The sequence below is a fragment of the Petromyzon marinus genome, unplaced genomic scaffold (genome assembly GCF_048934315.1).
Source record: "Petromyzon marinus isolate PM22_M1 ecotype Great Lakes invasive population unplaced genomic scaffold, UKy_Petmar_22M1.pri1.0 PM_G_Scaffold_70, whole genome shotgun sequence".
In the NCBI taxonomy this organism is placed as follows: domain Eukaryota; kingdom Metazoa; phylum Chordata; class Hyperoartia; order Petromyzontiformes; family Petromyzontidae; genus Petromyzon; species Petromyzon marinus.
Window position 1 is genome coordinate 956,789 of NW_027423025.1, and position 15,276 is coordinate 972,064.

General features: G+C 44.5%; 1 protein-coding gene across 1 annotated transcript; it reads left to right on the forward strand.

The window, feature by feature from the left end:
• Positions 1–7,668: 7,668 nt before the first annotated feature.
• On the forward strand, positions 7,669–11,594 carry LOC142920247 (uncharacterized). The gene is made up of 3 exons (XM_076062756.1): positions 7,669–7,712; positions 7,889–7,957; positions 9,082–11,594. Exon 3 carries the CDS (start codon positions 9,110–9,112, stop codon positions 10,124–10,126), a length of 1,017 nt encoding a protein of 338 aa, XP_075918871.1. The 5' UTR covers positions 7,669–7,712; positions 7,889–7,957; positions 9,082–9,109; the 3' UTR covers positions 10,127–11,594.
• Positions 11,595–15,276: the final 3,682 nt, after the last annotated feature.

The following is a 15,276-nucleotide window of genomic DNA, read 5'->3' on the forward strand; positions in this document are numbered from 1 at the left end:
CGGTAAAGTCACGTAGAATGAGAATAAAATAATAAATTGTTATTTTATTTTATCAATTTATTATTTTATTCTCATTCTACGTGACTTTACCGAAAGACCAAAGAAGATGAATCATTGCAGTCACGAAAGCTTTAAATCGAAAAATGATAATGATGATGATGGCGATGCAAGTCTTGAAGTCTGACGTTGTTCTCCGAGTGGTGTAGCCTACCGCGTGCGACTTTGGGGATTGCGTAATGTCATTTTAGTTTCCTCTGTGGAACTTTTTATTTTGTTGATTCTCATGATGTAACTAACGTAGGGCGGGCTTGGGAGCGGCGTTGACGATGTGTTTTGGCGTTGCACCAACCCAGCACCTTTGCATTCAGAAGTTGGAGGTGCTTTGATTGTTACAGCGAGAGGTGGAATCATCACCGCCATCGTCATGGGTTTAAGTGGGCACGGAGCCCGTCAAGGGAATGGGTAGGTAGAGGAATGGGGTTGGAGAGTATACACAACTTGCATTTCTAGTCATTTCAACAATTTATGGGCATGCGCATCATTAACAGTATTCAGATTGATGAGCAAAACAAAATCGCAATTTAATCGTGAATCTATTGTCATAAATGAGTCTGAAATATGAATAGTCATGCTCAAAACTGCATTCCTATTCATCTTCTTTGGTTCTTTCGGTAAAGTCACGTAGAATGAGAATAAAATAATAAATTGATAAAATAAAATAACACAATAATATTCTCACGACGTTTCGGCCACAACACAAGCGGCCTTCATCAGGTGAAGGGACGAGACTGTCTGGTAGGACAGCGCTGGAGTGAAAGAACCACGTTCAGATCACGGCCTTTAAGCTGTGTGAGAGGAACAAAGCGCCTTGACAAAGGAATTAGCATATAATTTAGCATTGAAATGGCTGAATGATTAGCTTGTGACTGGTCACAGAAATAGTTATGTTAAAAGTTAAAGCATACACATCCGCAGAGGCACCCCTTGACAATGGAATTAGCATAGAATTTAGCATTGAAATAGCTAAGTTAAAGCATACACATCCGCAGAGGCACCCCTTGACAATGGAATTAGCATATAATTTAGCATTGAAATAGATGAGTGATTAGCTTGTAACTGCTCACAGAAATGGCTACGTTAAAGTCAGACCATACACATTCACCGAGGCACTTAGTACAAATCAAACAGGAGAATTTAGCATTGAAATAACTAGGCGAATTTAGCATTGAAATAACTGAGTGATTAGCTAGTGACTGGTCACAGAAATGACTATGTTGAAGTCAAGGCCTACACATCTGAGCTATTCACAGTACTATATAGTGAACCAATAAAAACTAAAATATAAATTACCTTAATGTTATCAATAAACTCTATATTCTCCAATCAGCTAAGCTACCAACAATAAGTCGTTATATATCACAATGCTATATGGCAAAAAATGGGTGGATTCTTGCCCTCAACTTTAGCACCACGGATTGCTACGGGCCCCGTTCAGACGGACGAGTTCGTCCATGGTCGGAACAGAGGAGGGGGAGAGAGACAGCTGCGAGGCCCTAGTATACTCCATGTTGTAAAACCATACCATTAACCGTGGTGTGAGAGGTATTAAGAGGCAATGCTGGCGAAAGAGCTGCGGTCTGAAGGTCATCGTAAAAATACAATTAATTAAGAACAGAAATGATTTAAAACATCTTTCCAGTGGTTACTAAGCCAGAATCCATCTTCTCGGTTGAAATTGTCTCTGTGCTTGTATATGTGAATGGCCTCATGAACGAATCTCTCATGGTAGCCGGTTGGTTTGCAAAGAACCTCCGTCTTGGAGAAGTCAATGTCATGTGAGCCCACTGAATTATAACAGTGATCTGCCACGGCAGAGGAGTTCGTCCTACCATGTTTCAAGTCTGCTTTATGTTCGCGGATGCGGTCCTAGATATGTCTTTTGGTTTCTCCAATGTAGCTACTACCACAGAGGCACTTTAGTTTGTAAATGCCCGGGTACTGTATGTCTGGAACAGCATCTTTTACAGATGGAACTAAATCACGGATTTTATGTACTGTGTTGAATCGGACCTGGATCTTGTGTTTATTCAGGATTTTGGAGATCTTTTTAGTGACCCCTGCAATGTAGGGTAAGGTGATGGTTTTGAGTGGCTCCACAAGAGGATCCTTCTTCATGACTGGAGTGATGGCTTTGCGGATTGTGTAGTCGGAGTAGCCATTAGCCCTGAGAGCCTGGTGTACGTGCTTGAGTCCACTGGTAATGTGTTCCTGGTCAGAAATGCATTGGGCTCTATGGTATAGAGTCTTGATGAGGGAGTTCTTCTGGGATGGATGGTGGTGGGAATCCGGTTTCAAGTAAGCATCTGTATGGGTAGCTTTCCTGTAGACAGAGTGGCTCATTGAACCATCATGTCTCCTTTTAATTAAGACATCCAAAAAGGGTAGTTTGCCATCTTTTTCGACCTCCATGGTAAATCTGATGGCTGGGTGTATGGAATTGATGTGGTCGCGGAATTGGTCTAGAGCAACCCTCAAATACGCTAAGTTGCCACCCAGCAACATCAGCAAAGACACACGTTTTGAATTATCTCAATTAAAAAAGAGGGATGATATTGTCGTCCTCTCAGCCGACAAAGGCAATGCCACTGTCATCATGGACAAAACAGAATATAACAACAAAATTCAAGAACTACTCAACGATGGCAGCTATACAAAAATAAAAAGAGATCCCACCAACAGCCTGGTCACCAAAACGAACAAAATCATCTCTGATTCAACAGCATTAATTGATGAGATCAAACAGTTCTCGTTGAAACCCTCTGCTGCCAGACCACCAAGATTATATGGCCTTCCAAAGATACACAAAGAAGATACACCCCTTCGTCCCATCGTCTCTACTATCAGCTCCCCCACCTACAAACTGGCACGTTTTCTTGCTGATATACTGCGACCTTTCACTGGAAAAACCACCTCTGCGGTACTAAATTATACTCACCTTGTATCGACAATCAAAGGCATTTCCCTGTCCCCAAACGACCTGCTTGTCAGTTTTGATGTGGTGTCCTTGTTCACCAAAGTCCCGGTACCTGACACCATCGCTATCATTGAAGACCTGGTTCATCAAGGACTGCATACTGATGTACCCCCCCTGGTGAGACATTGCTTAACGAACACATACTTCACCTGGAATGGAACTTTCTACAAACAAACTGAGGGCACCCCAATGGGCTCCCCCCTATCTCCGGTTGTAGCCAACGTATTCATGGAAAAATTTGAAACTGACGCCATCCAGACTGCCACTCTACGCCCGACCTTATGGAAGAGGTACGTTGATGACACCTTTGTCATCTGGCCACATGGCCAGCCTGCTCTAGACCAATTCCGCGACCACATCATTTCCATACACCCAGCCATCAGATTTACCATGGAGGTCGAAAAAGATGCAAACTACCCTTTTTGGATGTCTTAATTAAAAGGAGACATGATGGTTCAATGAGCCACTCTGTCTACAGGAAAGCTACCCATACAGATGCTTACTTGAAACCGGATTCCCACCACCATCGATCCCAGAAGAACTCCCTCATCAAGACTCTATACCATAGAGCCCAATGCATTTCCGACCAGGAACACATTACCAGTGAACTCAAGCACGTACACCAGGCTCTCAGGGCTAATGGCTACTCCGACTACACAATCCGCAAAGCCATCACTCCAGTCATGAAGAAGGATCCTCTTGTGGAGCCACTCAAAACCATCACCTTACCCTACATTGCAGGGGTCACTAAAAAGATCTCCAAAATCCTGAATAAACACAAGATCCAGGTCTGATTCAACACAGTACATAAAATCCGTGATTTAGTTCCATCTGTAAAAGATGCTGTTCCAGACATACAGTACCCGGGCATTTACAAACTAAAGTGCCTCTGTGGTAGTAGCTACATTGGAGAAACCAAAAGACATATCTCGGACCGCATCCGCGAACATAAAGCAGACTTGAAACACGGTAGGACGAACTCCTCTGCCGTGGCAGATCACTGTTATAATTCAGTGGGCTCAGTCACAAGCTAATCATTCAGCCATTTCAATGCTAAATTATATGCTAATTCCTTTGTCAAGGCGCTTTGTTCCTCTCACACAGCTTAAAGGCCGTGATCTGAACGTGGCTCTTTCACTCCAGCGCTGTCCTACCAGACAGTCTCGTCCCTTCACCTGATGAAGGCCGCTTGTGTTGTGGCCGAAACGTCGTGAGAATATTATTGTGTTATTTTATTTTAGCAATTTATTATTTTATTCTCATTCTACGTGACTTTACCGAAAGAACCAAAGAAGATGAATCATTGCAGTCACGAAAGCTTTAAATCGAAATGCATTCCTATTGTTATAAAAAATCATTGTACCCCCATTCATGATGACAATTCCAATATGGTCATTATGATGCTCAGAATTACACTTATATTCTCAGAATCATGAACATTTATTAAAACAGCAGTGTACTCAAAATGTTCATTTAACAATTTCAACATGTACACAATCAATTCCAAGATTCTAATCAAAGTAAGTCCTATGTATCGTGGTGTTTTCAAGCTTATACATTATTGCGCGCCCCCCCCAAAAAATATACAAAAGTCTATTTTTATAATGTTTGCACGGTGTACAGTCTGGAAATTACCCACATGGCAAATTTCAAGCTTGGTGCGTGTCGGGAAGTACGCTAAACATTTTGAACAGACGCACACATTCACAACTTTGGCTTTGGTATATATGGAGATTAGTAATAAATTGTTAATTTAACTACTTTCAAGTTGACGGATTGGAAATAGGAATAGCACTGTCTCACCACGGGGCTTATCGCGTGGTATCTGGGCACTTTATTTGAAACGTAAACCCCACAGTTTGTGAGCACAATTCCTCGCAAGTTGCGTCCACAGAGACAGACAGACAATGAGGTTTCTAGGTAAGAGTAAGAAATGAATCTACATGTCGAGGAGAGACGAGAGAGCCAAGAGGTCACCTCGGGAGACGGGGCGGCGCGTCAACCTTAGTCACGTGACTGAAGGAGTGTGGGCGTGCCGTGCGTACGTGTGTGTACTGTGTGTGTGTGTACCGTGAGTGTGTGTGTACTGTGCGAGTGTGTGTACTGTGCGTGTGTGTGTATTGTGTGTGTGTGTACCGTGTGTGTGTACACTGTGTGTGTGTGTACCGTGTGTGTGTGTAACGTGTGTGGTGGTAGTCTAGCGGTTAGTGCGCTGCTCTACAAACATGACTACCCGAGTTTGATTCCCGCTCACAGCCAACACCCAGTGACGATTCTTTAGGATATGTTTTTCAAACGAACGGTTGTTTGGGTTGCGTTGTGTTCATTAAAGTTACTTGCAATTCAAATACAGGTGTGTTGTTGGTGGTTGTGATGCCAGACGATAACATTGTGAAGAGCAATGCCTGAATCCTTACCCTTGGGGTTCCTCTAGAAATGGCAAAAAGCCACTGAGAATGGCCACGTGGAGGAGAGGCTGCTACTCTGTACAGAGCTGGACTGGTACCACCTGGATCTCTGTGGCATTCAGGAGATCCAGTGGACCGGCTCTGACTCCAATCATCATGAGGGGTGCAGAGTCCTCCACTCGGGGCAGGAGACTGCCAAACAACAATGAGTGGCTCTTATTCTGAAAAAAAGAATGAAGGCGGCGTGGGAAGATGGCGGCGAGGTGTGAGAAGCTGTAAGCCCCAGGCTACTTTGGTCTCGCCTCCCCATCAACAGGAGGCAGAGACTGGTGGTGGTGGTGGTGGCTGCTTACGCCCCCACCGAAGATGAACATCAGTGGAGGGATGCAGGCAAGCCCGTGGATTCAGATTCCTTCTATGACATCCTGTCACAGGTGTTAGCTAAAAGTAGCCCCTCGGGATAGAGTCATACTGTTGGGTAACTTTAATGCCCGAGTTGGTGATGATGCTGGCACCTGGTCTGGAGCGATTGGAAGGCATGGGCCAGATCAACTCAATAACAACGGTAGGAGGCTGTTAGACTTCTGCACAGCCTGTGGGCTTGTCATTGCCAACACGCTGTTCTGGCATCTGTGCATCCAGACAACATCATGGATTCACGCCGGGTCCAAGCAAGAACATCCGCTGGACTATAGAGCAGTGGACCAGCGAATGCAGGCCCATGTCCTTGACACCAGAACCTACAGTGCTGCTGACCTCACTGACCATTAGCTTTTCATATGTAAGATCTGTGTGCTGGGTAAATCTGTGAGCAGGAACGAGAGACAATTAAGCTCCCAAGCATTCACTACGTTATAAACAACATATTTGCACTCATAAGTCGCTTGCCTAATTGCTTCAGCAACTCGGTGTTTCGTATCGAATCTCATCTCAAACAATCGAAGGGCGCCCCCTAGTGGCAGCTGACCCTGTGTGGCACAAGGTGGCCCTGCACCGGCCTGCACGTGGCATGAGTCTGTCGGTAGGGGGCGATCATTGACGCGTCATCTCCCTTGTGGAGTTTCTGGATAATGTTTGGAATTACCACAATTTTGACCGTGACACCAACATGCAGTGACCTGTGCGTTGTGAGTGACACAATACTCTGTTTTACATCCGCCGTGAAGCAGAACAGCGCATATTGTGGTGAATGTTACTGGGGTAGCCAGGTGTGCCTGTCGGATTTGAACTTTGAACCTCTGCAACAAATAGAGAATGCGCTACCATATTCCTGGTTCTTTCGGTAAAGTCACGTAGATAGAAAACAAAAAATAAACAAAATAAAAGATTAAAAAATAAAAAATATTAATACAAATAACAAATAAAAATAATACATTTTAAAAAATAAATTGATGATAAGATGCCATGGGTCGACTGACTCAGATGACTGGCCAATGCACCGCCTTTGCCCCCCACTACACACACACTGTGTACACACACACACTGTGTACGTGTACACACACACAGTATTTACACACTGTGTGTGTGTACACACTGTGTGTACGTACACGTACACAGTGTGTACGTACACACACAGTGTGTACACACACACAGTGTATACACAATAATGTCCACGTTGTTTTTGGTGAGTTCACGCACCCAAGGGAGGGGGCAATGGAAAATGAATCTAAATCAACTTAAACTCCATCCCCGCTCTGTGACGTCACCACTCGGCATGACCTCATCGGCATGAAGTGCCAGCGGGAGGTGTAACTCGCTAGTGACATCATGTCACCAAGGTATTCACACTCCCCCAACCCTGTCAACGGCGCTCTTGAGCGTGACGTCACCTCCGCTTGGGTCACTGCCGATGTCCAGTGCCAATCCTTATTTGGGCAAAGGTACGCCCAGTGACTGGTGGCTCATTAACATAATGTGTCCGTTAAAGCCGTCGCGAGTTTATTGCGATGGGTTCAGCAGCCACGCCCCATCCCTCGACATATGGGCCGGCCTCGTTAACATAATTTATTCAGTTACAGCGCCGCTCTTTGTGGGAGGGGCGTGTCTCTTACCACGGAAGTGACGTCATGTTACCTGCTTACCCGCGTGATGTCGCGAGGTAACAGGAGGCTGCCGATCCGTGCTTGCACTGAAATCCGAGGTGAGAAATTCTCATGGTGGTGGTGGTTGTGGTGGTGGTGGTGGTTGTTGTTGTTGTTTACCAAGGTAGAGCCTCTCTCTCTCGTAGGGATGTCAGTTGAGTAGCAGCGAGCATGGGAATCGATGTCCAGGTTGGAACTTTACAGCGCGGGGCCTAGCCACGCGGGGCCTTGCCTCCTGCCCTCGCCTGATTGCATTCACTTTAATTATCTCGCTTAAGTTTAATTTGTCTTCACCCGGCTCGCCACTTTGTAACTTTGTTTTATTGTAAATATTCACGCAGTTTTTATTTTCGTTATTTTGTTAGCAGGCCAAGCCCGCTTGAGCTGCTATACCGCTCTTGTTATCAGAAGCGACCTGCCCACAACAACACAAGGTGAGGCTTTGTCAACGTGTGTGAATGTTTTGACTTAAAACTTTGGTGACTGCAGGAATTAATATTCTTGGTTCTTTCGGTAAAGTCACATAGATAGAAAATTAAATGAAAATAACAGATTATAAATTAAATGAAAAATAAAAAAAATTGAAAATAAAGCAAAAAACCCACGACGTTTCGATCGCAACACAAGTGGTCTTTATCTTATTAAATTTAATCTGTTATTTTTATTTTCTATCTACGTGACTTTACCAAAAGAACCAACAATACGTGCGTCAATGTATCTATCAGTCAAAGACGTTAAGCGCGTGCCGCTGTTGACTGAATGTGTGGAGGGGAACACCTTCACCACGGGGAGAGAGAGACAGAGACACGGATAGCCTCGGCTATGTTGATTGATCCTCGATTCATTACTTGGTGGAGTGAGGAAGAATTAATGCTGAGCAGATGAAGGTGGCCAGGCATGGTTCTGGTCACACCACCACCTGTTTACTCATGGCAGTGTGTGACAGTGTCAAGTTTGTGTTTGTAGTATAGTCTATCAACTCTGTTGAACACGGAGGTTATATCAAAACAATAGTTTATTTTTGTTTTCCTCTGGAACTCTTTATAAGAATGGAAACAGGAGGTGAACACAGCACACACATTCAGCTGAAGTCGGAACTGTTCATCCCCAGCATTCAAGGACATCTGAGCCTGGATTCACACCTCTAAGTTGTGATTGAACATTAATTCATGCATTTCTGCAAAACACAAATAGTATTGTTTTCAAAACCCTTTGCTATGTCAGCTGATTTTAGCTTTCATAAATATTCATTTTGTAGTCAGACAGCCGAAATTGTGTGCTTAGAGTTTTTGGTTAACATTCATCTTGAAGATATGAGGGCTTCCAGGCATATTAATGACATTTTCCCTCTCATTGTGTGCCATAACAGCCCGTGGAGAGAAACCCTTCAGGTGCACTCTGTGCGTGAAGGCGTTTGCACGTTCATCAAATCTGATGAATTTGGGAAACTTTTCACTACATCATGAATATATTAATAAGTATAGACGTGTAAGTCATTTGTGCATTCCTCTGTGCCTGACGTGTAGATGGTGTGGATATTATTTTTTTCTGTCTGCAGCTGACGCTTCCTCTGCAGAATTGGTCTGATGGAGCAAAGGCACTCAGCGCAGCTCGGTATGACAAGTCAACAATGCGACCAGCATGCATACAGCACGGACATGACTGGAAATTTGACACGGCACCAGAGAAGACACACAGGAGAGAAACCCTTCAAATGTACTGTGTGTGGGAAGGCATTTGCATGGTCATCTGCTCTTAAAAAACACCAGAGAACACACACAGGAGAGAAATCCTTCAAGTGTGCTCTGTGTGGCAAGGCGTTTTCAGATTCATGTTATCTTGTAATACACCAGAGAACACACACGGGAGAGAAACCCTTCAAGTGCACTGTATGCTGGATGTCGTTTGTACAGTCACCACATCTTAAAGTACACCAGAGAACACACACGGGAGAGAAACCCTTCAAGTGCAGTGTGTGCGTGAAGGCATTTGCACAGTCATCTGCTCTTGTAAAACACCAGAGAACACACACGGGAGAGAAACCCTTCAAGTGTACTCTGTGCGGCAAGGCGTTTTCAGATTCATATATTCTTGTAACACACCAGAGAACACACACGGGAGAGAAACCCTTCAGGTGCACTCTGTGCGGGAAGGCGTTTACAGTTTCACCAAAGCTTAAAGTACACCAAAGAACACACACGGGAGAGAAACCCTTCAAGTGCAGTGTGTGCGTGAAGGCATTTGCAGAGTCATCCGATCTTGTAAAACACCAGAGAACACACACAGGAGAGAAACCCTTCAAGTGTGCTCTGTGCGGGAAGCCGTTTGCAGATTCATCAAATCTTCGAAGACACCAAAGAACACAAAAGCATCACAAGGAGCGGAGTCGGAGTCTGAAATCAGCTTGTGAAAGTCAAAGTGCCGCAATGAGCCCATCCCTCATGAAACACGAACCGGAAGAAAATCCCAGCTTGGACACTTTTAAAGGTATAAAGGTGAAATATGAAGAGGTGAGGGTGAAATGTGAAGATGAAGATTCAAATCCAAAATGGGACCTTCACATTGATGAAGGCAGCGTGAATCAGGAGGAGAATTCTGACTGAGGCAGAGCGAGGCAACTCCCAGCAGTTTGTGGAAGTGGAGGTGTGGGTGGACTTGCTTCTAGACAATACAAAGTCAAGTGGAGACCCGGTAGATGTGTAAGCTTGAGACGATGTCGCTACAATAGATGCACCTTTGTCACAGGCATTTAATGACAAGAACGTGAAGTTGAACACTTTGTGGGCCCGTGGGTTGGGTAGATCTCTAACCAGGAACAAGAGCCAATAAGCTCCCAATCATTCACTATGTTATCATAATAATTGATTTTACATGGTGCTTGGTTAATCCCCTCAGCAACTTGGAGTTTTGTGTCGTACCTCGTCTGAAACACTCGAAGAGCATCCCCAAGTAGCAGCTGCCCCTGTGTGGCACAAGGTGGTGGCCCTGCACCGGCCTGCATGTGGACAAGAGCCTGTCAGTAGGGGGCGATGATTGATGCATCATCTCAGTTGTGTAGTTTGTAGGCAATCTTGATTCCAAGCTTTCGTGACTGCAGGAATCCACACTGTTGAGTTCTTTCGGTAAAGTCACCACGTGGGTAGAAACATAACAGATCACGGCGTTTAGATCACAACACAAGCAATCGTCATCAGGTGGGACAGCCACAGCAAGAGAAACTGCTGAAGTAGTAGGCGCCTACTCCAGCAGTTTCTTCTTATTGCTGCTATGCTTGTCCCACCTGATGACGATTGCTTGTGTTGCCATCAAAACGCCGTGATCTATTATTTGTAGCGTAATGTTTTAAATTTGCTACATTTTGACCCAGACGCCAGCATGCAACGGCCTACTCGTTTTGAATGACGCAACAATAGTACGTTGTACATACACTGTTAAGCAGACGGTGCGTATTTGTAAAATAACTTCTTGTTAATACGATGTAACGTGATGCAGTCAATTTCGCTGCAGTAATTCAATGTTGTTAATATTCCCGTCAATGATTTAGAATCAATACTTGTCTGATTGTGCGTGTGCATGTAACATTTTGTATGAGGAACAAACATTGAATAAGTGATGTTAGGACAAAGTGTGTGTGTGTGTGTTTTGGAAGTAACCTGTAAAGAGAACTCGGGTGAGACCCGTTGTTCTTGTGATACAGGTCAAAGGGTACTTTTGTGTTTCACGAAGCGTCTGCCTCTGGAGCAACTCATCGTCTTTGAAATAGGGCGCACGCTCGTATTATTCATCAGTTACAAGGTATACCATTTAAAAGTTACACGTATAGGAGAAGGTACATTCTCTACAACACGAATTGTAGTTTTGTCTTACGTGTTGACGTAGATTTTGTCTAACTGGGACTAGAAATGCACCTTGCTGATTCACGTCGGGATGTTCGTAACCATCGGTTGAAACAAACCCCACTGCAGTTGTTGAGACGCTGTGCACCAATAATGGTCCAACACATTGACGGCCTTCAGGCCAGGAAAGTCACAACATTTGCACACGAAGGACGCATTCATGCAAGTACCCCATGCTCCGTTTTGAAGTTTTAAAATGAAACATCTTTGAATTGTGTTGTGTTTTGAATTAGATGATTTTATTTCTTCATTAAAAGCTTGTATCAATTTACATCTGGAAGACTTCATTGAAAAGGAGATTTCGTGTGCATTTTCTCTCAACGTTAAGTAGATGGCCTTGCCGGGAGTTCGGTTCAATGCGGACACAAACAGTGTACACACACACAGTGTACACACACATTGTACACCCACACAATGTACACACAGTGTATACAAACAGTTTAAACACAGTGTACACACAGTGTACACACAGTGTACACACACAGTGTACACACACACAGTGACACAGTGACACACACACAGTGACACACAGTGACACAGAGCGACACACAGTGACACACAGTGACACACAGTGTATACACAGTGTACACACCCACAGTGTATACACACATAGTGTACACACACATAGTGTACACACAGTGTACACACAGTGTATACACACAGTGTACGCGCACAGTGTACATACACACACAGTGTATACACAATAATGTCCACGTTGTTGTAGCTGGGCTCACACACCCAAGGGAGGGAGCAATGGAAAATGAATCTAAACGTAAACTCCAACTCTGTGACGTCACCATTCTGCATTACCTCATCGGCGTGAAACGCCAGGGTGAGGTGTACCTCGCTAGTGACGTCATGTCATCAAGGTATTCACCCCTCCCCGTCTACCGTGCTCTTAAGCATGACGTCACCTCCGCTTGGGTCACTGCCGATATTGTTCCAGTGGCAATCCTTATTTGGGCACAGCTACGCCCAGTGATTTGTTGCTCATTAACATAATGTATCCGTTAAAGCCGTCGCGAGTTTATTGCGACGGGTTCAGCGCCTATGCCCCCATCCCTGACGTAGGGTCCAGCTTCATTAACATAATTTGTTCAATTTTGATTTAAAGCTTTCGTGACTGCAGTAATTCATATTCTTAGTTTTTTCGGTAAGGTCACGTTGAAGGGAAACAACAAAATAATAAAATATATATAAAACAATATTGTATTTTGTTGTTTCCCTTCAACGTGACTTTACCGAAAAAACTAAGCATATAATTTATTCAGTTAGAGAGCCGCTCTTGGGAGGGAAGCGACGTCATACTACTTCCTGCTGTCGCGAGGTAACAGGAAGCTGCTGTGTGCGCGCTTGCACTGAAATCCGAGGTGAGAAATTCTCATCGTTGTGGTGGTGGTGGTTGTTGTTGTTTACCAAGGTAGAGCCTCTCTCTCTCGTAGGGATGTCAGTTGAGTATCAGCGAGCATGGGAATCGATGTCCAGGTTGGAACTTTACAACGCGGGGCCTAGCCACGCGGGGCCTTGCCTCCTGCCCTCGCCTGATTGCATTTACTTTAATTATCTCGCTTAAGTTTAATTTGTCTTCACTCGGCTCGCCACTTTGTAACTTTGTTTTATTGTAAATATTCACGCAGTTTTTATTTTCTTTTGTTACCAGGCCAAGCCCGCTTGAGCTGCTATACCGCTCTTGTTATCAGAAGCAACCTGCCCACAACAACACAAGGTGAGGCTTTGTCAACGTGTGTGAATGTTTTGACTTAAAACTTTGGTGACTGCAGGAATTAATATTCTTGGTTCTTTCGGTAAAGTCACGTAGATATAAAATAAAATTAAAATAACAGCTAATAAAATGGCTAATAAAATGGACATACAATACCCTGGTGTCTACAAACTAAGTTGCCTCTGTGGTAGTTACATTGGAGAAACCAAACGCCATGTCTCGGACCGCATTCGTGAACATAAAGCAGACCTTAAACACGGTAGGACCAACACCTCGGCCGTAGCAGATCATTGTTCTAATTCAGTAGGCTCACATGCCATTGACTTTTCCAAGACAGAGGTTCTTTGTAAGCCATCTGGCTTCCATGAGAGATTCGTTCATGAGGCTATCCACATATACAAGCACAGAGACAATTTCAACCGAGAAGATGGATTCTATCTTAGCAATCATTGGAAAGATTTGATAAACCATTTCAGTTCTTAATTGATTGTTCACGCTTACAGTGGCTTTCAGACAGCATACATTATAACAAAATTTCGTCTCCCCCCTCCTCTTTTCAAAATATAGATGGACTAGTCCTGGGCAAACTGCCAAATCGCTGCGCATGACGCTAACGTTTTTTATAAATAAATAAATGCGCCGTTTAAAAATAAATTTATGCAAACCAACACACCTGAAGATGACCGTTTGAGTTATGGTCGAAACGTCGTGAGAATTTTTTATTGTTTTATATATATTTTATTATTTTGTTGTTTCTCTTCAACGTGACTTTACCGAAAAAACTAAGAATATTATCAGAGTTGTTGTTTTGTGTTTGCGTTCCAACCGCAGGTATTGTGGTTAATGTGAACATGACTCCTTGTAAAAAAGGTGTCAGTTTTGTTGCCAGATAAAAGGGTAAACATTTTTTCATCATATTTTGTTACTGGCAAATGAGGTTACCAATGGTGTAAGGTGGGGCTTGTCAACAGCGTGGTGGTGTTCACTCTAGACGCGTGGTGGTGTTCACTCTAGACACTTAGTGGTGTTCACTCTAGATGTGTGGTGGTGTTCACTCTAGACGCTTGGTGGTGTTCACTCTAGACGCTTAGTGGTGTTCACTCTAGACGTGTGGTGGTGTTCACTCTAGACACGTGGTGGTGTTCACTCTAGACGTGTGGTGGTGTTCACTCTAGACACGTGGTGGTGTTCACTCTAGACGCTTGGTGGTGTTCACTCTAGACACGTGGTGGTGTTCACTCTAGACACGTGGTGGTGTTCACTCTAGACGCTTGGTGGTGTTCACTCTAGACACGTGGTGGTGTTCACTCTAGACACGTGGTGGTGTTCACTCTAGACGTGTGGTGGTGTTCACTCTAGACACGTGGTGGTGTTCACTCTAGATGCTTGGTGGTGTTCACTCTAGACACGTGGTGGTGTTCACTCTAGACACGTGGTGGTGTTCACTCTAGACGCTTGGTGGTGTTCACTCTAGACACGTGGTGGTGTTCACTCTAGACACGTGGTGGTGTTCACTCTAGACGTGTGGTGGTGTTCACTCTAGACACGTGGTGGTGTTCACTCTAGACGCTTGGTGGTGTTCACTCTAGACATGTGGCGGTGTTCACTCTAGACACGTGGTGGTGTTCACTCTAGACACGTGGTGTTCACTCTAGATATGTGGTGGAGTTCACTCTAGACACGTGGCGGTGTTCACTCTAGACACGTGGTGTTCACTCTAGATATGTGGTGGAGTTCACTCTAGACACGTGGTGGTGTTCACTCTAGACGCTTAGTGGTGTTCACTCTAGACACGTGGTGGTGTTCACTCTAGACGTGTGGTGGTGTTCACTCTAGACGCTTGGTGGTGTTCACTCTAGACGCTTAGTGGTGTTCACTCTAGACGTGTGGTGGTGTTCACTCTAGACACGTGGTGGTGTTCACTCTAGACGTGTGGTGGTGTTCACTCTAGACGTGTGGTGGTGTTCACTCTAGACGCGTGGTGGTGTTCACTCTAGACACGTGGTGGTGTTCACTCTAGACACGTGGCGGTGTTCACTCTAGACGCGTGGTGGTGTTCACTCTAGACACGTGGTGGTGTTCACTCTAGACACGTGGCGGTGTTCACTCTAGACGTGTGGTGGTGTTCACTCTA

Coding starts and splice junctions, on each gene's coding strand:
- LOC142920247 (XM_076062756.1), top strand. CDS start 9,110: ATGGAGCAAAGGCACTCAGCGCAGCTCGGTATGACAAGTCAACAATGC.